Source organism: Plasmodium brasilianum, chromosome 13 (genome assembly GCF_023973825.1).
Source record: "Plasmodium brasilianum strain Bolivian I chromosome 13, whole genome shotgun sequence".
Taxonomy (NCBI): domain Eukaryota; phylum Apicomplexa; class Aconoidasida; order Haemosporida; family Plasmodiidae; genus Plasmodium; species Plasmodium brasilianum.
Window position 1 is genome coordinate 2,358,067 of NC_090126.1, and position 22,418 is coordinate 2,380,484.

Here is a 22,418-nt window from a genome sequence, read left to right on the forward strand (position 1 = left end):
TATGCACATATATATATATATATATATATATATAAACGTATATTTTTATGTATACTTTTACATAATGCCCACACAGCGTATCCATTTATTTTCTTCAAAACAGGGAAAAGTGTGCATTGCTAATATATACCTTATTATAGTACCACTGTTATGCTTTTTTTTTTTTTTATCTAACAGGTTCCTCGTAATTTTTTTAACTATTGTAATTGAATTTTTTTGAGCCACTCTGATAATGCTATATTTTAAGAAATCATTAAAAATAGAAAGAAAATTTTTTAGGAACAAATCAACTATTTTTTATCCGTGCATCACTATTAGCCTTTTTACTATGAAATAAAGAGATAATCATAGATATAAAACACAAAAAAATTGCATTAATAATACACTTGAATGACGTAAAATTTATAATTGCAAAATGGTGCTTTCAATTAAAAATGAAAAAATTATATCTGAACTGTTCATGAGAAAATGCGCAGAACAAAAAAGCGTCCCATTTTGTTTTGCAGTCGCGAAAGGATAGACGCGCAGATCGAATCAGAGGTATTGCCTGCTGGCAGCACTGGAAGTGTTGGCAGCATTGGAAATATCGGCAGCATTGGAAATATCGGCAGCATTGGAAATATCGGCAGCATTGGAAGTATTGGCAGCATTGAAAGTATTGGCAGCATTGGAAGTATTGGCAGCATTGAAAGTATTGGCAGCATTGGAAGTATTGGCAGCATTGGAAGCATTGACAACATAGGTAGTACAAGACTAATCAGTGGTAGGTCATCAACTCTTCTCGAGAACCTTTTGCTTTAGTTCTAAAACGTGACAAATATCTGCATTAAATAATTAATTTTTTCTGCAAATAAAGAAATTCCATTAAAGGAAGAAAAACTGGAGGAAGATCAAACTGGAAGAAGGTCAAACTGGGGGAAGGTCAAACTGGGGGAAGGTCAAACTGGGGGAAGGTCAAACTGGGGGAAGGTCAAACTGGGGGAAGGTCAAACTGGAGGAAGGCCAAACCGAAGGAATTAGGAATATAAAAGGAAAAAAAAAAAAGGTAAGATTTAAATCGTTGTTACTTTTGATAAAGTGTGTATTTGAATATATATGCAGTATATCCCTTGATTCACATTAAAAATATAAAACAGTTGTTTGGCCTTTTTGATGCTATTAAAGTTGCATAAGAGATGCAAAGAACAAACAACAAGAACAACGAAATAAACTAAGTCTTGCGCTACTTCCTAAAGAACATACGTTTAAAAGAGAAAGAAGCATTTGAACAAATTGAGCATATGAGGAAAATGCGTTCTTCATACAATTTTGGCGGTAATAATAAGAAAAAAACATTTAGAAGTGATGAAAAGGAGGAGAAAAAAAATGTGAAAAAATATGAGTTCTAATAAAAAATAGAAAATGTATGCTTCGGCTATTTATAAATATAATTTGTTGTAAATTTTATGACAAAGAAGATATAGTATCAATTTGATTAAATTTGTTTTAGAGGAAAAAAATAAAATAAAAAGAATGAGTTAATATACGTATGTTCTACTAGCAAATCTTTGAGTCTATTTAAAAAAAAATTTTCTATCTTTTTTATTTTGAAAAATATAGAAATTTTATTTATGCATTGAACACTTGCTTGTTACATTCATAATTTATAATAGCAAAAATATGCAAATATTTTTACTTTAACATTAATAACTTATTTTTCACTTACAGCGTTTTTAGCATTTCAAGTATGGAACTCTGTAGTTGCATTTTTTGGGCTACATTAGTGACAATAGTTTTCTTCAGATAAAATGGAACAAATTTAGAAGGAGTGTACATATGCATGGAGAATGCTGAAGAGCAAACTTTTTTTCGTATAATGTGTATTCAATCGCATAAATGTACATGTATGCATATGAACAATTTTTGGATCGTAATTTTTTTTTCCTAAATATATAATTTGAAGATAAACATATATAAATTTATTGAAGAAAAAAAAAAAAAAAAAAGGATATACTTGATGAAGATACTGAAGAAGCACAAAAAATATGTGTTATGAAATGTAATTGGAAAAAGACGAAAAAAGAAGTAAACATTGTAAGTATATAAATATACGCATTGTTCATCTCCTGTCACATTTTTAACAGGTGGGAGGCATTATTTACAAGTAGTTTTCTGGACTTCTTAAGGAAAAATGGAAAATCCAATTCGCTCAGGTTTCAAAGTTGGATTGAAAAAAAAGATGATAAAGCACGTAACGAACAAAGTAATGAATGGGAGAGCAAAACGAATAGCAGAACGAATAACGTACGCAATAATGAAGACAAAGACTACTTCTACCCTTTGTTCCTTCTGAGAAAATTTAAAACGTCCTTTTGTATTAGTTCCTGAAAATGAGAAAAAAATGTATGCATTATTTTACTTGTTCAATGTGGACACAACAAAATGCAGGAACGCACGTACAGGATCTGAAGTATTATAATGTGTATTCTTTGTTATATACACACTTTTTATAATATGATTTATTTTGTAGATTTCATTACAAGTTTGTTTCCATTTTTGGTGCCGGATTTTTTTGTGATATCCTTGGTTGTTTTTATGTTTGTTTTTTTTATTCCAATTTTTTTTTCCTTTATTTCCGTTTTTTTTTTTTTACTAGCTAATTTAGTGTTTGCATGTTCATTTTGGTTGTTATATTTTTGTTTCGAATTAATTTTTTCCTTTGTTTGCATTTTATTTGAAGAGTATTTATTTATGCTATTTGTTCCAGTTGCAAAATTTAATTGTGTTGTTTGGTTTAATGATGCACTATTTATTACATTTACAATGTTTGTGTTTTCAGTTTGCATTTTTAATAATCTTCTTTTTTCCCTTTGTCTTTTTCCTCTACTTATTTTATTTTTCTTTTTTTTAATAATTTTTTTTGTTCGTATAGTCGTGCCATTTTTTTCTTTTATATGTTTTAAAAATTTTTCTGTCTTTAATTTTTTGATGTGCAACATTCGTATGTCTTCTATACAATAATCGACATACATAATATTTTTATTTCTTCGAATTGTTTGGTACTTTTTTTTGTAAATTATTTCATTAATTAATTCATAAATATTTTTATTCTGTAGTAAATGAATCAGTTCTTTTGCATATTCGTGTTTATTAATATCGATAAAACATATGTTGTTTTTACTACTATTCGAACTGATCTTTTTTGGTATATTTTTAATTTTCCCACCACCTTCTCCATCATCTGTTTGTTCACTATGTTTGGGCTCTTTAATTACTTTCATTTTTTTAATCACTTCATTCGATTTTTTAAAAGCATCCTTTTTTTTTATATTATATTTTTTCATAAATATAGGTGTGAAATATCTTGTTATAAGTTGTCGAAATAAATTTTGTTCCAATGTGGACGGGTAGTTACGAATATATATTCTGCAAGGGTTTATAAAAAAATTTTTATTTTTTAAAACTTTTTCTTTTTTTTCCATCAATTTTTTATTTCTTTTAATTAAGCTCTCACTTATGTAATCATTATTTACATTATTATCATACAACAAGTGAATGTTATTACTCATTTTTTTTTTTTTTTGTTTTTTTCTTCTGTGTGAAATTTCTTTTTGTCTTCTATTAAATCCTTACGAACAGCTCTTTTTATCATTAAATAATTATTTTTAAAAAATAAAATTTCTGAATTTTTGTTGTTTCCGTTATCCTTAAGTAATAATTGTTTCATTTTTTCTTTTTTCTTTTTTTTCATGCTATAAAATTTATGAATTACATTTTCTTCATCATTCCAGTGGCTCTCTGCTGTTTCTTCCTCATTAAGTTCCCCAATTTTTTTTAAAAAGTTTTCAGCATCTTCCTTACGTTTTAATTTTACAAAAACGGAAATCCGTTTGCTGTTGTTTCTACATGTTTTAATGTATACGTAATTTTTGTTTATGTTTTTTACTACATAATTTCTGATTTCTTCTTCTGTGCTTTCGAGAGGTACGTTCGTAATAAAAAGAGTTTTACCTTCTTCGACATCGTTTGCGTTTGTGCGCCGATTTATGCTTCGGATTTCATCTACTTTGTCGTCATCCTCTTCATCTACTTTGTCGTCATCCTCTTCATCTACTTTGTCGCCATCCTCTTCATTTATTTCGTCGCCTTCCTTTTCATCTACTCCACCTCTTGCAACATCCAAAACGGCGTCGCTCGGATTCTCCAAATTCCTAATTCGTTCAATACTTATTACATTGCCGCATAATTTGGACTTGTTTAAAAGTAAAGCCTTTTGGACGTTTTTGTAACATGAAAAGGTGACATATGCATAACCTTGTTTTTTGTTCTTTTTTTTTGGTAAAACTATTTGAGCGTCCTCTTCAATATTCCTAAATAATTTTTTAATATTTTCTATGTGGCATGTTCTACTTAAATTTTTTAAAATAACTTTTCTATTGTTTTTATTTAAGTAACACAATTCATGAAAGAATACGATAACGTCCCTTACATTGGGGTCGTTTTCTTTCACAAATTTTAGGAAGCTCGCTTTGTCGATGCAGCGAAAAAATTGGGTGGCTACGTTTATATTCAAAAATTCAACTGCATACACAAACAAGTTGCTCCTCCCATTGACGCTGCTACTACTATTGCTACTGTTATTGCAGTTATTATTATTACCACTGCTACTAGCATTATTATTATCACTACCTCCAGCATTACTATTATCACTACCTCCAGTATTATAATCCTCCCTTTTCTTACTATACACCAGTTTCTCATTTAGCATTCGCCTTGTTTTATTGTCAATTTTGCTTTTCCTATCAATGTTAAGGACAATTTCTTCAAATTTCTTGTCTTTTTTTTCAACAACTATTTCGATGTCGTCATCGGGTGCTTCCTCATCCTTACTGTTTACATTACAGCTTTTTCTGAGGCTTGCATCGCTTTTTTCATCATTTTTTATACCACCTTTTTCATCACCTATTTTATTACTGCCCCCTTGCCGACTACTTATCTCATCTAAACATCTTAATATTAAATTTCTGTTCAATAAAAATATATTTTTCAAATAACTTAACAGTAAAACACTATCTATATCATAATCGGTGTAAATTTTGATCGCATTAGTATAATTTATTTTTTGGCGTTTATAAGTAATAGATATTAATTTTTTTTGCTCATATTTTTTTTTAAATGCATATTCACATTTTATACTTGTATTACCATTTGTATTTACATCATTGTATTTTGTAATAAAATTTTTTGCTTCCTTCTCACTTTTAAAATAACATATGGCGCTTTTCTTTGAATTGGTTCTATTTCTGAAAAAAAAAAGTTTGCTGCACACTTTTTCGAATTCTTTACTTAGCTTTTCTACATCATTTTCATTTATATTGCGAACAAATACCTTGTGCTTATCAATTGCATCGTTATTGTCTTTATGTGGGGACATTTTTTTTCATTTCCTTTTTCTGGGATATATATATGTATATATGTATATATGTATATATATATATATATATATATACAAGCAGTAAATTCAAAATTACAAAAAAATGAAGAGTAACTGGAAAAGGTGAAAAATAAGAATTTCATAAAAATGAGAGCAATAAAAAAGGTATAGGTACAAAAAATATTTCCCTATACAATTAAATAATTCACATATTTTATTATTTCTATGTTTCGCCAATTTTTGTCAGTCGATATATAGAATTTTAATGTTTTCTTTATCACGATTTATAAAAGGCAAATATATGTTATATATAAGTACAATGACGTAACAGTGTTGTAATTTTTTTTTTGCAAAGCTTCAAGTATGCTTCTACTTTTTTGCCAAATTTTTACTTAAATTTTTTTTTTTTTTTACTTCCAAATACTGTGCAAATAAACACTTACATATACATACAAAATGTATACTCGTCGTTATATTTTTTTTATTTTGCTTAAACGTTTTCAGTGACACATTATATGCGAATATTTTTTTTTTTTTTGAACAAAATGGTATAACGAAAACAATCTTTCTGTACAGCACTGAAATGTATATATGTATATTTACATATATATATATATATATTTATATATATATATTTGTACGTATGTATTTATTATTATTTATGTATATAAACGTGGGAAGGCTTGACTGTTTTTACCTTTTTCAACAAATTTTCATTTTATGTGAATAAGCGTTTACAAAATATGTAAATTTTTTTAGCGTAAACCAAAGATATATCACTGTACTTTTTAAATGTATTCATTTTTTTCATTTTGAATGTAAGAGGATTAGAGAATGATGTTGATTTAAAGGAATTGTTATTATAGCATACGTACGTATGTATATGTATATATATATTTTTTTTTATAATTAATAAAAACGTCCTATATTTTTGCCGAGGTAAAACAAATAAACAAATAAATAAAATTTAAGCTCGTTGCTGCATTTTCCCGACCGTAAGTCGAAGTCACAAACTATTGTCACTGTATTGACATGAGAAAATTTTCTCCAATAAAATGAAGAAAAAAAATGTTAATAAAAGCAGTACATTTGAGCATAATGGAAAAGAAGAAGGCAATCATTTAAAAAAGGGTACTAATAATAGTAGTTGTTGTAATCGTAATAGTAATAGAAGTAGTAATAATAGTAATAGAAGTGGTAGTATTAGCAACAGAAGTGGTAGTAATAGTAACAGAAGTATTAGCAGCAGTGGTGGTAGGACTTGGCGTGGACAGAAGTATTTAGAGAGTACGGAAAAAGGGAATGGAAAAAACGAAATGTTCTCAATAGGAACACACAAAGTTACTGCAGACACAGATATTAAAGTCGAAGGAAAAGAAGAATGTAAAGTTGAAAATGAGGACCATTTAAAAACAACAGAGCAAGAGGAAAATTTTCTGGACGGTTGTTCAATGTCACGTGAAGTGGATAATAAGGGAAATAATAAAAAGAAAGTGAATAATATAAATATGAAAAAAAAAAAAAATAAAATAAATAAACAAATAAATATGCACATACAAAATGAACATACGAAGCTGGATTTAACAGAAAAAAAAAAAAAAAAAAAAAAAAAAAAGAGGAAAAAAGAAATATGACTGAACATATAAATTTGAATAAAACAAAACATAAAAAAAGTAGTAATAAGAGTAAAAATAAAATTGTAAAAAAGGAAACAGATTATGAAGACACTATCGCAAGTGACATTAACAATTTAAGTGTTAAAAGTATCAACACAGAAGTAGGGAATAACATTTACGTGAACGAAGAAATTGATGAGAGTGATGATGAATATAATTTAAATACCCTTGGAAATTTTGACCTCAAAAATTATGAAGATTTCGACATTATAGGTAAGCAGGAAGTATTTATATAAAACACCGTGAAAAGGTCGAAGAGGAATGCTACACTACAGTTTTTTTTTTTTTTTTTTTATTTTGGAATTTTGCAACTTTGTCATTTTGTCCTTTTATCATTTTTCTTTTTCTCCATTTTTTAATATGTTATTGAGCGGAAAGTTTTGAATCTTAATTTTCAGTTTCATTGTGCGAAATTCTTTTCCGTTTTGTTTCTACATTTTACAATGTTTGACCTTCCCGTGGGTGTCCATTAAGCATATTCACGTATACGTGTGTCCACATGCTTAAATATATGTGTATGAGAATGTATATGTGTATATATGGGTATATAAATGCTTATTTGTATCCCTCTTGTGTGCAGGATACGATATCAAAGGAAACAAAATATACAAGAAAGACGAAAATGCCATCGACGATTTTATCGAGTCTAAAACAGGAAGTAACGCATGGAAGAAAATAAAGGATAAAAAAAACAATCGAATTATTGAATTAACAGACGCCGATTTGCAGATCATAAGAAGCATTCGAGAAAATAGAGCAGCAAAATATATTGATTATTCTAATTATATATATGAGAATGATAAAGAAGAATATAAATTACCCTCAAAATTGTGTAAAAATTTAAAGAATAAAGGTTCCGAGGGTGATAAAAAGAAAGTACTAAAATTAATGAAATATTTAATAGATAAAGAAAAACATCCAGAAAGATATATACAAAAGGAAAATGAAGATAATATGTTATACGATTTGTGGAATAATAAAATTTATGATGAGTTTAATAATATTAATGAAATTAATTTGCCTAATATACTACCAGGTCATAAATATAGTTATAATCCTCCACCGGAATTATTATATAATTCGTCCGAAAAAAGAAATATTTTAAAAAATAACAAAGATGCATTTATACCTCAAAATTTTGAGAAAATAAGAAATATTGAATATTATAAAAAAACCTATTTTGATTTATATCAAAGGTGTTTAGATATATATTTATGCTCAAGGTCATTAAAAAATGTTTTACATATAAATAAAGAAGATTTATTACCAAAATTACCATCCACAAAATCGTTAAAACCGTATCCTCAATATCCTTTTATCAAGTATATTACGAATGAGGGGGATATGAATAGTAAAAATAGGTATTGTAATAATAAAAATAATCATTTCAATAGTATAGACATAAATGAACATGATCATATAGTATACATAATTCAGAGCAATAAATTGTATATCTTTGACATATTAACATCATATAATGTAGCTACAATAGATTTAATGCACTATTTTAAATTTAAAATGGTAAAGAAAAAATCGTTGGAAGATTTATATAACAACATGATGATTAAGGTGAATAAATCTTATTCAGTTGTTGCAATTTCCTGGGGAAATTTTATCCTTCTTTTTCATTATGAATCTTATGTCCCTTCTATTAGGTCAGGTAGTGAAAATATAGAAGAGATATATCAACGCAATGGAATAAAAAAGAGTAAGAATTCCAGTGGTAATATTAATGGTAAAGAATATAAAAATGAACAAAATGATGGTAATGAGAAAGATAGCCATACGTCTTTGTCCAATTTACAGGATGAGGAGGAGGAAGAAGGAAATTTTTCTGAGGACAATGTTATGGGGGATGAAACGGACATAGAACTGGACCAAATAGATGAAGGAGACATAAGCGATGACTCAAATGAAATAGAAATAAATAAAAACGAAGAAGTTAACGATGAACATGCTAAGAAGAAATGCGTGCAGTTAAATAGAAACATGGTTTACTTCAAAACGAAAGGGCTACTTAGCGTATTTCATAATAATTTTAAAAATTCAGAAGAGTATTCTTATTCACCGGATATTGACGTAAAATGGATTCATATTAATTCTAATGACAAAGTAGGGAAAACAAAAATTAAAAAAAAAGTAGCGATAATTAGAAGTAGTAATTATTTTAACAAGTATTCATGAATTTCGTTTATTTCATTTTTTTTCGTCAATATCCTTTTTTTTTTTTTTTTTCTTCAAAAATTATTTTAGAAGATAAAGTATTGCGTCGGCATAAAGCATGAGGGGGAAATTAAAAATTTTTCTTGGAATGGAAATGGTACGTTTTAAGAAATGTCTTTTCGGTGAAAATGCAACAAATTATTGAGGAGAAATTCTAAAAGTTAAAATAAAAAAGGAGCTTTTTACACATTAAAACGAATAATACACTTCTTTTTTTTCCGTAGGAAATTATTTATCTGTGACGTGCATGCGAAATACTGGGCAATACCATTATTGTTATTTGCACCATATAAAATCAATGAAATCGATGAAGCTCATAAAAAAATATAAACATAAAAGAGGTGACATTATTCAAACGTTGTTCTTTCCGCGTAGCCCCTATTTCAGCGTTGCGTTTGAAAACAGTATAATGTAAGAATGGAAAGAGAAGAAGTGTGCATACATTTGCATATTTACCTATATATATGGATATACATGTGTATGTATACATGTATATTTATGTGTATATATGTATATGTTTGTATGTGTATATTTATATGTATTTTTATGTGCAAACTTTTATGGACATACCCATATACGCATAAACCCCCCTTAGAATAAAATATACATATCTGTGCATGCGGTAAAAATTTTCAACCCTTTAATTTTGTTACCTCTCTTTTTGCAGCATATATAACTTAAAAGCCAAGACCAAAAAAGAAAGAATTGTAAAAAAACTGAGAGGTGTGCAAAATATAACATACATGGATGTGCACACGAACGAAAGTTATGTATTAGTTTCAGACGTCAGAGGAAATGTATTCGTTTTTGATTTAGATTTGTCTTCTAATCCTTATAAGAAGTTTCACTTGCAAGAGTGTTCTTTGAAAAAAGTTGAATTTCATAAAACGTATAATTTGTTTTATTCGTTGAGTTCAAATGGTACTGTGAATTTATTTTATTCCAAATTTTTTCAAGATTATATAACTAACCCAATTTTATTACCAATTAAGGAACTGTCAAATGAGTCAAAGATAGCTGACCTTGTATGGTCAGGTAGAAAACCATGGTTATTTGTTCATACGGAGGGCAATTTTTCAGCTTTGTACACATGACGCATATGCACACATACATACATACATACATACAGACGTACATACATACAGACGTACATACATACATACATACAGACATACATACAGACATACATACATACATACATACAGACATACAGACATACATACATACAGACATACAGACATACATACATACATACAGACATACATACATACAGACATACATATATACATACATACATATATACATACAGACTTACATACATACAGATGTACAAGCAGCGCATATTGCACTCTTATATGTGCGTATATTTTTTTTTCTCCCAAATTATATTTGAAAAAAGAAAAATATATCATGATTTTTCCTTAATTTATAATAGTCCAACTTGTGAAAATAAAATTTGTGCATGTTATGTTGTATTTTACTTTTTCCTTTTTTTTTTTTTTATGACGTTTTTTTAAAGAGGGAAAAAAAAAAAAGAAAAAAGAATAAAATTAAAATTAAAATTAAAACGTAATGTTAATGTTAATGTTAACGTTAACGTTAACGTTAACGTTAACGTTAAAGTAAAAGTTAATTTTAAATTTAAATTAAAACATATCTACTGATTTAATGAGTTAATTTTTTTTAAGCATTCGAATTTGTTATAATGGCAAACATTTTCGTGTAAAAAGAAAAAATAGTGGGTTTTTATATGACACAAAGCTTTTACTTCTACCCTTTTTTCTTTCGTAACTTTTTTGTTTCTTTTTCTTACTTGCCTTATATTAATAACTCTGTTTTGTGCTAACTTCAATATCATGTTTTTCATTATTTAAAAATGGAACAGTCGACAAAAATATGAACCAAAAACATGTATATAGATGTCACTTCTCATAAGATTGTAAATGTAGGTAAAAATAATTTTTCTTTTTTGCTTTTACTATTTACTTTTTTAAATTACTTTTTCATTATTCTTAAGGTGCGTCCAAGGACTGTCTGCTGCTTAAAAACCGATGCATCATAAGTGAATTTATACAAAGCTATAAAAAATAATAAAACAAAAGAAAACAAAATAAACGGAAGAGGGTATACGTGAAGAGAGTATACGAATAAATAACGAAGCAAAATATCAAATTAAATTTTAAAAAAATGAGCACTTGTGTGAAAATTTATAAGTGCACATATATAAATGTATTTTTGTGTGTTCATCTTTATAATGAGCATTGTACATATATATATATATATGTAAATTATATATATATTATGAATGGACAAAAGCTGTATATTGTTTACGTTTTCACTGTAAATAATTAAAAAGTCCCTTCACGTTTGCCTTAAAAGGAAGGCATTTTTCGAGGTTATTTTGTGTATATATATATTATATATATTTTGTATACATATATATAAATATATAAACATTCATTTATATGTGCGCTTATATGTTATTTTGTACACATTTTATGGTATAATCTTATATTTTTATATGTATATACATAATATTGCTTTCATTCGCTTTTTTTTTTAATTTGAATTTTCATTATTTAGCTGAGATTATTTTTTCCCCCTTTTGGCTTTAAAAAATATTTTTTAATTCTTCAAAATAAATGAAATAAGAATGTGATGAAGAGTGGAAAATTAAAAAAAAAAATATATATTATTACGTTAATCATTTCATTTTTTTTAGCTGTGCGGGTAGTAATAATTATATATATATATATATATTTATTTATTTATATATTTATGCAAAAATATAGTAATATTTTTATGAATGCAAGTACATTATTGCTAACTGAAATATGTGTGACTTCTGCCGTAATATTTTTCATGGATGGGCAAAAAAAACAAAAGTAAAAAGGCAAAACAGAAAAAACAGTATAACAGCAAAACTGTATAACTGCAAATGCGCAAAAAAGGCAAAACAGAGAAACTGTAAAACGATAAAGCAGTAAAATAACAATTACATTATAACAACAATCAAATAACGACAAAAAAATTATGAAATAACACAATAGCATCGAATTTGTGAAAAACAGATATTGTTTTTTTTTTTTTTTTTTTTTTTCCAAATATAAATAATTTTGTTTTAATGATACGTAATATCAAAAATGAATTCCTTTTAATTTTAATATTTTTTTTTTTTGTTATTTTTTTCGAGAGAATTTTTTTTTGACGTATGAAGGTCTCTTCAATTTTTTATGAAAATGAAGAAGTCCGTTAAACTGAAAAAATAAAATAAATGAAATATTGAGTTGTGAAATTATGACTAGTTATACTATTATATACATATATATATATATATTTATTTATTAAAATCTCGAAACATTTTTAATTCATTTATAAAAAATACCTTATATATATTTATATATATTATAATGAACATTGATAAAAATATTGGAAATGAGGTAGTTATAATAGAAAAAGAAAAAAAAGAAATTGAAGCAGTTATTAAAAATGATGAGGAAGGAATAATACAACATTCTACAAAGGATAATGTGATCGTACAGGAAAAAAAGTGCATAGTAGTTAATAAAGAATGTAATGATAATAATGGTAATGATAATAATGATAAGAATGATATTAATGATAATGATAATAATGATAAGGACATAGAGGAATACTTATCAGGACCAGAAGAAAACACTATGGAAAATAATATAATTTTAAGTAGTAATAAGAACAAAGAAGATATTGGAAGTAATAACTGTAATCACAAAAGTAGTAGAAGTGGTAATAATAATTCAACAGGTACATTAAAAACCTTCCATAATTACTTCGAGGATAATGTAAAGAACATTGTAGAAGCAAATTCTGATAAAATATTTAATAAAAATACAAATAACAGCTTGATCGCAATAGTAAATAATTTGAATTTGAAAGAAGGGGTTACAAGTAGTTGTAGTAAGAATGTAATAAACCACAATAACGATGAAAATATCAGTGAATGTAGTATTGCACATGCCATTGAAAAAAACGATGATTCGAATAATAATATAAACTGCGAAATAAATGGTAACTCGAGCGGTAAACTGAACAGTTATCCTATTGACAGTCCAAGTGATAACCCAAATGACAATACTAATGATAAACATAATAATAATCCTAGTGACAATCTTAATAATAATGTTAACCCAAATGACAATGCTAATGATAACGATAACCCTAATGAGAATGCAAATGATAATGAAAACTGCCCAAATGATGAGGAAGGTACTGGCTCAAATGAAGATAATTTGGAGGACACTGTTGAGAGTATAAGTAGCTTTATGTTAGAAGAAGATATGAATTTATCTAGAAGAGCATATAGAAATTTTCAAATATGCTCTCTTTTTATTCATTCAACTCTTTTAGTTATGGTATTATTACTTTTGGGTATATTGTGCCATGATTTTTTCAGACCCTCACTTTCGAATAAAGAAACCGTAATGATTTATTTTTGTGGTATATTATTAATCTTATTGTGTCTTCATATTTGTGTTAATTTATATATATCTATAAGATTATTAAGACAATGGGAAGTTTCGAAAATTTTGAAATCTGTCGAGTCCAAAATTCATGTTATTGTTTTAGTATATTTCGCTATGTGTGCATATATATATTTTTTCGAGGGGAGAAGTTATCCAATTAATTCTACCTTTTCGTTTACAATAATCTTAGCAGTTATATATTATTTAATGCCCATATTTTTATATATAATACTACGCTTGATTTTTTGTATTATTTTATTAATATTAGTTTTTTTAAAAAGAAAAAGTCCCACTCCAAAAAGAATTTTGAAAAAATTAAAAGTAATGAAATATATAGAATACAGAAAATATTGTGAAGAGTGTTACTTAAGTGGTAATTATTTCTACAATGAAAAAGAGGAAATTCAACAGGAGAGAATCAAAAATGAAAATGCTATTACTATAATAGGAGTTGATAATATAGAGGGAATAGATAATAACAAAGTATATCATCAGGAGGGTATAGATAAGGACTTACGTAGTCATACTAATCCAAATGTTTACACCAACTCGACAGAGGCTTCATGTATTCAGAAAGGATACTTAAACAAAAGCATGGACAATGATCTTCCACCTACTCTTAATAATAATATTATTGCATCATGTGGGAATGTTAGTAATAGCAACATGATAAATTATTTAGAAAACAATAATATTTTTAAGTGTGATACAAACATAAACCCAGGGGAGAATATACCCGATAGTGCAGATGTACAAATTTGCAGCGAAAAAAAAAATGACAACACGAGTATCAGCAATTATAGCTGCCAAGAGGTGAATAATATTAAGAGTGATAATGATTATAGTAACAATAATAATGATAACAGTAATAGTAATAATAATGACAATAGTAATAGTAATAGTAACAATAATAATAGGAATAATTACTGCATCACAAATACTACTGAACAAATAGATGGATCAAACGAGGACACGAAAACAGGAGTATTTGATTATTTTCAAAAAGTTTTAAAAAAAAAAAAAAATGATATTGAAAAGGAGAAAAATGAAATATACGGAATATATGAAAATGTGGAAGATAATAACTCAGTTCATATTAATATTGAAAATTCAGATTATGTGTGTTCAATTTGCTGTGTCGAATATTTAAATGATGATGATATCTGTATATTACCTTGTAACTATCTTCATTATTATCACAAAGAATGTATATTTACTTGGCTAAAAAGAAATAATGATTGCCCATTATGTAGAAAAAATATTGGAAAGTTATAAAAAAAAAAAAAATGGAGGAGTAACATACCAGCAAAAAGGTTATGCTTCTGGTAGATTATTAGAACGCTCGTATGCAGGGTTATGTTTATATATATATATTAAGTGGTGAGGAATTATCCCATTAAAAATATGCCTATGTAAAACGGTCAAGTAGCCTCCCGTATATGACACTATTTCACTGCAGGCACATTTTACATACTACATTACTTCATATTTCATTTCAGTACCTTCTTTTTTTTTTTTTTTTTGTCTTATTGTTGAATTCAGTCAAAAATTTTATTTATAAATTTTAATTTTGTTAATTCATAGGTTGTACATATATTTATTTTATTTAAAGATAAAAATTTGTGATTCACATTATTGCTATATTTGTGCTTAGAGTAATATTTATAGGCTTTTTTGATTTAATTAAAAAAAAAATTAAAACATCAATATTGGTGCAAAAAAAAAATGTGTGATTACATATGTATGTGTATATATACTAATATGTTTATGTGCGTATGTATATATACATGTGTGCATAATACATTATTTTTTTTAGTTAACATTATTTTTACATATTGTACAATGTTTATAATTTCGCCAACTGTATGCGAAAAATACTGTTTTTAAAATTTCCCTTTTACTTATTTATTCAGTGTAAGAAATTAAATAATTTAAAGTTAAATTTTGCGTCCATAAAAAATGTATCATACTGTATCTGCTGAGGTTTTAACATCTCATTGCGCCGTTGCTGTAGTCTTTTCTCTTATATATAAAAAGTTAAAGGCAATTGTGCAAGGAAAAAAAAAAAATAATAAAATAAACTCGTTTATCTCAACTCTTAATAATCTGCTGAATGTTTTATACAGTAATATTTAAAGATATGCACATTTTCTTTATCTTAACTGTATAGGAAGGTAATGTTAAAAATTTTTTACCTTACCCATCGTCCCCCTCTTTTTATTTTGTACCTTTTTATGGCCTTATATATAATTCTTATATAAAATTCATTATATAAAAATATATGTGCTATATAAGAACTAATTTTAATAAACAAATTTTTTAAATAATAAAAAAAATTAGAAAAATTAGAAAATGGGAAAAGTGCAACTGAAATATTGCAAAAAGGAAGGAGCCATTTATAAAACCTTTTAGGTTGAACTAATTATATTCACAATTTCATTAAAAACGATTTATTATGTAAAAAATGATATAAAATAATTAAGTTAATTTCATATATATACATTTTTATGAACATTTTCAGAAAAAAAAAAAAAAAATTTGTCTGTTCATTTGAGGGAAGTGTACATATGGCACTTGTATGTTAACTTAAAATAAAACACGATTTATATAAGACAAATATGTGCAATTTTTCCTCTTATTATTTTTTTTTTCCACAGTAATTCGACGTGGTACGCATGTATAAATATATATATATCACTAACAAGGTTTTATTTTAAAAGGAAAAAATAGGAAATACTTATGTAGCTTGCGTATATACATGAAAACACGCTTAAATATGCATACACATATAATATATACAAACATACATGCAGACATCTGCTTTAATAATATTTATACACACATGCGTACGTTAGAATATCATACGCTTACGCATTTAAACGTGCTTATATACACATACTCACAGATACGCATACATGTATGATGTACATATACACATGAGCAGTATCCCTCTTTTCATTTTAAAAATAAAAAGGGGAGAAAAAAAATCCAAGTAACTCATAAATTTTTACGAATTCAATTATACGACCATATGTTCATACGTCCATACGTTCATATGCCCATACGTTCATACGTTCATACGTTCATACATTCATATGTCCATACGTTTATACGTTCATACGTTCACACATTTATTCATTAATTTTTTTTTTTCGTTTACCCAATCATTCCTAGCAGTACTCCACACGATTATGCATAGAAAAAAAATTTTTTTTTTGGTAAAGTTTAATATTTGTTCTTTATTTGTTTAATGGGAAAAGAAAAATTTCAACATTTAATATATATTTTTTTTTTATTTCCATTTTTTCTCCTTCTGAATAACTGCTAGTATTATAATAATGTGAAATCGCCTTAGTGCAACAATGTGTTTTTTACAAGCATTATATTTGTAGAGAGAACATATATATTAATATACATATATGTATAGTATTTTTTTATTTTTTATTTTTTTTTTTTTAATTTCCCTTTTTTTTTGTATCATAAGTAAGTAGTTGAATTTTTCCCTTTTTTCCACTTTTACTTTCTTTGTCCCATCACATAATTTCTTATTGGCTAAGATGTTTAAATAATTATTTGGCTATTTTATAGGTTGTATATGTATATATATATATACTTACGTACATATATACATACATACATACATACATACGTATTTTATACGTTTTTGCCAAGTATTTTTTTTAATGCTGAGAGTATTTTTTTGACTTCTTTTTTTTTTAACAAAATAATAAAATGGCTGATGTGTTAAAAATCTCAAAAATTCCAATTTTTACAAAAAAGGAAAAGGAATTTAGTGACTTACAAAAGAGTAAGGAAGCAAATGAAAAAATTTTAAATAAAGAGAATGATAGGTTTACGTTGCATCCAATTTTGTATCCAGACGTATGGGACTTTTATAAAAAAGCAGAAGCTTCATTTTGGACAGCAGAAGAGATAGATTTATCAAGCGATTTGAAAGATTTTGAAAAATTAAATGAAAATGAAAAACATTTTATAAAACATGTGTTAGCATTTTTTGCAGCAAGTGATGGAATAGTTTTAGAAAATTTGGCTAGTAAATTTTTAAGAGAAGTTCAAATAACGGAAGCTAAGAAATTTTATTCTTTTCAAATAGCAGTGGAGAATATTCATTCAGAAACTTACAGTTTGTTGATTGATAATTATATAAAGGATGAAAAGGAGCGATTAAATTTATTTCACGCAATAGAAAATATACCAGCTGTTAAAAATAAAGCTTTGTGGGCTGCCAAATGGATTAATAATACCAATTCTTTTGCAGAACGGATAGTAGCAAATGCATGTGTAGAAGGTATATTGTTTAGTGGTAGTTTTTGTGCTATTTTCTGGTTTAAAAAACAAAATAAATTACATGGGCTAACTTTTAGTAATGAATTAATTAGTAGAGATGAAGGATTACATACAGACTTTAACTGTTTAATATATAGTCTGCTGGAAAATAAATTACCAGAAGAAATTGTTCAGAATATTGTAAAAGAAGCAGTAGAAGTAGAACGATCATTTATATGTGAATCTTTACCTTGTGACTTGATAGGAATGAATTCAAGATTAATGTCACAATACATTGAATTTGTGGCTGATAGATTGTTAGAATGTTTAGGATGCTCAAAAGTCTTTTATTCAAAAAATCCTTTTAATTGGATGGATTTGATATCTCTTCAAGGAAAAACAAATTTTTTCGAAAAAAGAGTTGCCGATTATCAGAAATCGGGTGTAATGGCACAGAGAAAAGATCAAGTGTTTTCTCTCAACACCGATTTTTGAAGGAATCTGCATGACCATACCCACACATATAGACATTCCCACATATGTAGATATTCTCACACACATAGATATTCCCACACACATAGATATTCCCACACACATAGATATTCCCACACACATAGATATTCCCACACACATAGACATTCCCACACACATAGACATTCCCACACATGTAGATATTCCCACACTCATAGATATTCCCATACACATAGATATTCCCACACACATAGATATTCCCATACACATAGATATTCCCACACACATAGATATTCCCACACACATAGATATTCCCACACACGTAGACATTCCCACACTTGTAGACATTCCCATACTTGTAGACATTCTCACATATATAGACATACCCACACACATATACATAGACACATATGTGAGTACGTATGTCATGTGCTTCTCTTCTCCCCTATTTTTTTTTTTTTTCATAATCATTCCATCACCCTGCAAAAAGCAGACATATGTGTGGCACGATTTCGAACTCTACATGAGTTATACTACACATGTTTTTTTGATATTTTTTAAAGGAAGCTGTTATTTGTATATGAAGATAATAATGCAAGAGACTGTAAAAGGTACTTCCCGCAAATTCGCTTCAAACTAATGAAACCTTTTTTTTTTTTTTTTTTTTATTCTCCCCTTTTTCTAATTTTTTGTTTGCATTGATTGAGGTTTTTGAATGAAAAAAAAAGAAACAAAGTAAAAACGAAAAATGCACCGAATAAATCTAAAAAAGGCAGTAACGGTTATACCACAATACGACAAAACGGAAAAATAGTAAATTTTTTCAATCTAACGTATTATCGAAAAAAAAGAAGAAAAAAACCTTGAATGAGCGCATGTAGGTGGATGAAAATTGAACGCTTACAAGAAGCCCATAAACAAAGATGCTCTTACTTTGAGAATATCATGTGAAATGACTGAATGTAAGACAAAATAGACAAACTCGTGTAAAAATAAGGATTAAAATTTCCCTTAATAATGAATTTATTAGGTTATATTATGGAGCATTTTTGATGCTTTTTATATTGCATTATTTTTTATTCTCGCTATATTGCATACATTAACCGTACAAACATTCATTCAACTTACTTCTTACATGTTCGACGTTTATACTTTTCCCTATAAATAAAAAGTTCGAGGTAAAAACATAGTAACTATTCAAAATGTTATATATATTATAATCGCTATTATTACTACAGGAAGAGTTATCCGAATAGTAATTTTCTACATCAGAAAAGTCTTCATAAATGTACATATTATTATCACTGTTCCTAACTGTGTTATGATTTTTTTCTATCTGTTCAGAATTGTTATTTGGTTTTTCCGTATCAGTCAAATAATGTCCATGCATTTCTAGAATGTCTGATTTTTCTATTTTATCTGCTTTTTCTATTTTATCTGCTTTTTCTATTTTATCTGCTTTTTCTAATTTGTCTGATTTTTCTATTTTATCTGATTTTTCTAATTTGTGTGATTTTCCTAATTTTTCTAGATAATTTTGAAAAAATATGTGAATATCACTCTTGACTAAATTTATCTCATACAAGTCTCCAACGCTTTGGTAGTAATATATATTTAGTTTTAATTTATTTTTGTTATTATATATATCATCATTGAAAGCAACAAAAATACCTTTTCCTCTATAAACTTGTAAATTCTTATTCCATAAAAGGGACGCTAACATTTCATTCAGTTTTTTGTAAGAAAATATATTACTCTTCTTTAATGAAAAAATATTTTTTAAAATTGTTTTATTTTTTGAATTTAAAAATTCATTTTTCATCCTATTTATTTGCTCACTTATATTAATTAAATAAGGAATGCTATGTTCATATCTGAAGGAGCAGTTGATAAAATCGTTGTAATGATATGTATAATTATTTTTCTTTTGTTCTTTAACTTCATTTTCATCACAACTACTAATTGTAGCATTTGTTAAGACATTTTTTATATTCTTTTTTTCGTAGCATTCTAAATTTGTTATATCTTCAATATGAATTTTAGAATAGCTGGTTAGGTATATTGAACTTAACGGATTTATATTATGCACAAAACGTTTTACTCTTTCTTTATCTTGATCGTTTATTTTGTCTATTTTGTTTATGATTATAATATCACAAACGATTAGTTGCTCACACGCTGAGTTGTCCCTCCCTTCGTCCTTGCTGATAGGACATGCATCTATTGGGGTAAAATATTCCCCATCCTTGCCGCCAGAGCAGCTACTGCTGACCCTGTTGACTCTATTACCGATATTACTCCTATTGCTGTTTTCATTGCTATCCCTTCTATTGCTGCTGCTAATGATGATGTTGGGGTCCTTCTCTTCTTTTCCTTCCACGATGCTACTACTACTATTTTTTTTTTCTGAAGAGACACCAGTTTCTGTTTTTTTCAAGTTGCCATAATACGGAATACCACTGTTAAAGGAGCTTAAAAAATTGTACGCATCTATGATGTGAACAATACTATCTAAATATATTTTGGACTTATTTAAATCGTCTAGCCATAACAAATTATTAATTTGTATATTGTCATAAGCTCCTGACACTTCAACAAATATATGATCATAAGAAGTTTTCAAAGATAAAATGTTTTCAATTAACTTTACAAAATTGCTTTTATTCGAGCAACATAAGCATCCGTTATTGAGCTCGTATATGAACCCTTCTTCGCTATCAATTTCGTTAATAATTTTTAAGGTCTCTATCTTTTCGTCATTAGCTGAAGTGGAATTCTGTTTACTCTTTTCCTTTTCCTTAGGAAAATTATATATATCGTTAATATCTTTAAAAACTATTTTGTCAATATTATTATTATTTTCAGAGAATTCGTTATGGATTATTGCAATTTTTTTATTTTTTTCTAAGCTTTCGTTTAGCAAGTTTTTAAGTAGAGTTGTTTTTCCAGACCCTAAAAACCCTGTTATTATAGTAATTCCTATCATTGCTCCTGGAACAACAGAAGCATTATATGTAAACAGGTAACTACTTGCGTATTATGCTTTAGTATATATTATGAGGAATGCCTTCTAGTTTTTATTTATTACTATATAATACCTTATTTTTTTATTCAATTTTTTAGTTCCCCTTTCTGGATTTGTATATTTGTTTTTGTTTTTTTTCAGCTTAACGCCAACTTTTTTTTTTTTTTTTTTTTCTAATTCTCTTATTTTTTTAATGAATACTGTCTCTCGCCATTTCTCTTGTATACATGTTTTATACAAGCTTGAATGTATATATATATATAAAAATTTTGCCGTAATGACGTACTTTTTTTTTTTTTTTTTTTTTAAGGCGTTATAATATATACTTAGCAAAATGAATATATAGGGTTCACGTTGTCATGTTACCAGTGTTCGCCACTGACAATGCGCAGAATTGTTTTAACATTTCTATTTTTTTGACCTTATTAGAATTATGAAAAAGGAAAAAGGAAAAAAGTAGAAAGAAAAATTTCTTTATTTCTTTGTTTCTTTATTTCTTTATTTCTTTGTTTCTTTATTTCTTTGTTTTTTTGTTCCTTTGTTTCTTTGTTCCTTTGTTTCTTTGTTCCTTTGTTTCTTTGTTCCTTTGTTTCTTTGTTCCTTTGTTTCTTTGTTCCTTTATTTCTTTGCTTCTTTATTTCTTTGCTTCTTTATTTCTTTGCTTCTTTATTTCTTTGTTTCTTCGTTTATTTATTTTATAAACCCAGAAACGCCTATATGAGAGAGTGTCCACATATGCATAATACCTGTTAATGTACATACAGCTATGAGTTTACGCAAACGTACGCGCATCTGTACATATATATGTACGTGTATATGTG

At 27.1% G+C, this 22,418-nt stretch overlaps 5 protein-coding genes and 1 pseudogene across 6 annotated transcripts; 4 read left to right on the forward strand and 2 right to left on the reverse strand.

Moving 5' to 3' along the window:
• Positions 1–468: 468 nt before the first annotated feature.
• Positions 469–2,367, forward strand: MKS88_005159 (RNA-binding protein; the record flags this gene model as incomplete). Its single annotated transcript, XM_067218397.1, has 4 exons — positions 469–763; positions 857–985; positions 1,252–1,381; positions 2,124–2,367. 4 exons carry the CDS (start codon positions 469–471, stop codon positions 2,365–2,367), a joined length of 798 nt encoding a protein of 265 aa, XP_067071534.1.
• Positions 2,109–5,413, reverse strand: MKS88_005160 (RNA-binding protein; the record flags this gene model as incomplete). Its single annotated transcript, XM_067218398.1, has 4 exons — positions 2,109–2,151; positions 2,317–2,363; positions 2,520–3,586; positions 3,613–5,413. 4 exons carry the CDS (start codon positions 5,411–5,413, stop codon positions 2,109–2,111), a joined length of 2,958 nt encoding a protein of 985 aa, XP_067071535.1.
• Positions 5,414–6,468: 1,055 nt separating this feature from the next.
• Positions 6,469–10,976, forward strand: MKS88_005161 (annotated as a pseudogene). Its single transcript has 7 exons — positions 6,469–6,866; positions 7,001–7,302; positions 7,670–9,201; positions 9,343–9,409; positions 9,537–9,723; positions 9,980–10,360; positions 10,832–10,973. Coding segments are annotated over exons 1-7 (3,009 nt in total).
• A 1,746-nt stretch (positions 10,977–12,722) lies between these two features.
• Positions 12,723–15,089, forward strand: MKS88_005162 (RING zinc finger protein; the record flags this gene model as incomplete). The annotated part of the gene is made up of 2 exons (XM_067218399.1): positions 12,723–13,719; positions 14,083–15,089. 2 exons carry the CDS (start codon positions 12,723–12,725, stop codon positions 15,087–15,089), a joined length of 2,004 nt encoding a protein of 667 aa, XP_067071536.1.
• A 2,457-nt stretch (positions 15,090–17,546) lies between these two features.
• Positions 17,547–18,596, forward strand: MKS88_005163 (ribonucleoside-diphosphate reductase small chain; the record flags this gene model as incomplete). The annotated part of the gene is made up of 1 exon (XM_067218400.1): positions 17,547–18,596. The coding sequence occupies one exon, from the start codon at positions 17,547–17,549 to the stop codon at positions 18,594–18,596; it is 1,050 nt and encodes a 349-aa protein (XP_067071537.1).
• A 1,075-nt stretch (positions 18,597–19,671) lies between these two features.
• MKS88_005164 (COBW domain-containing protein 1) lies at positions 19,672–21,558 on the reverse strand (the record flags this gene model as incomplete). Its single annotated transcript, XM_067218401.1, has 1 exon — positions 19,672–21,558. One exon carries the CDS (start codon positions 21,556–21,558, stop codon positions 19,672–19,674), a length of 1,887 nt encoding a protein of 628 aa, XP_067071538.1.
• Positions 21,559–22,418: the final 860 nt, after the last annotated feature.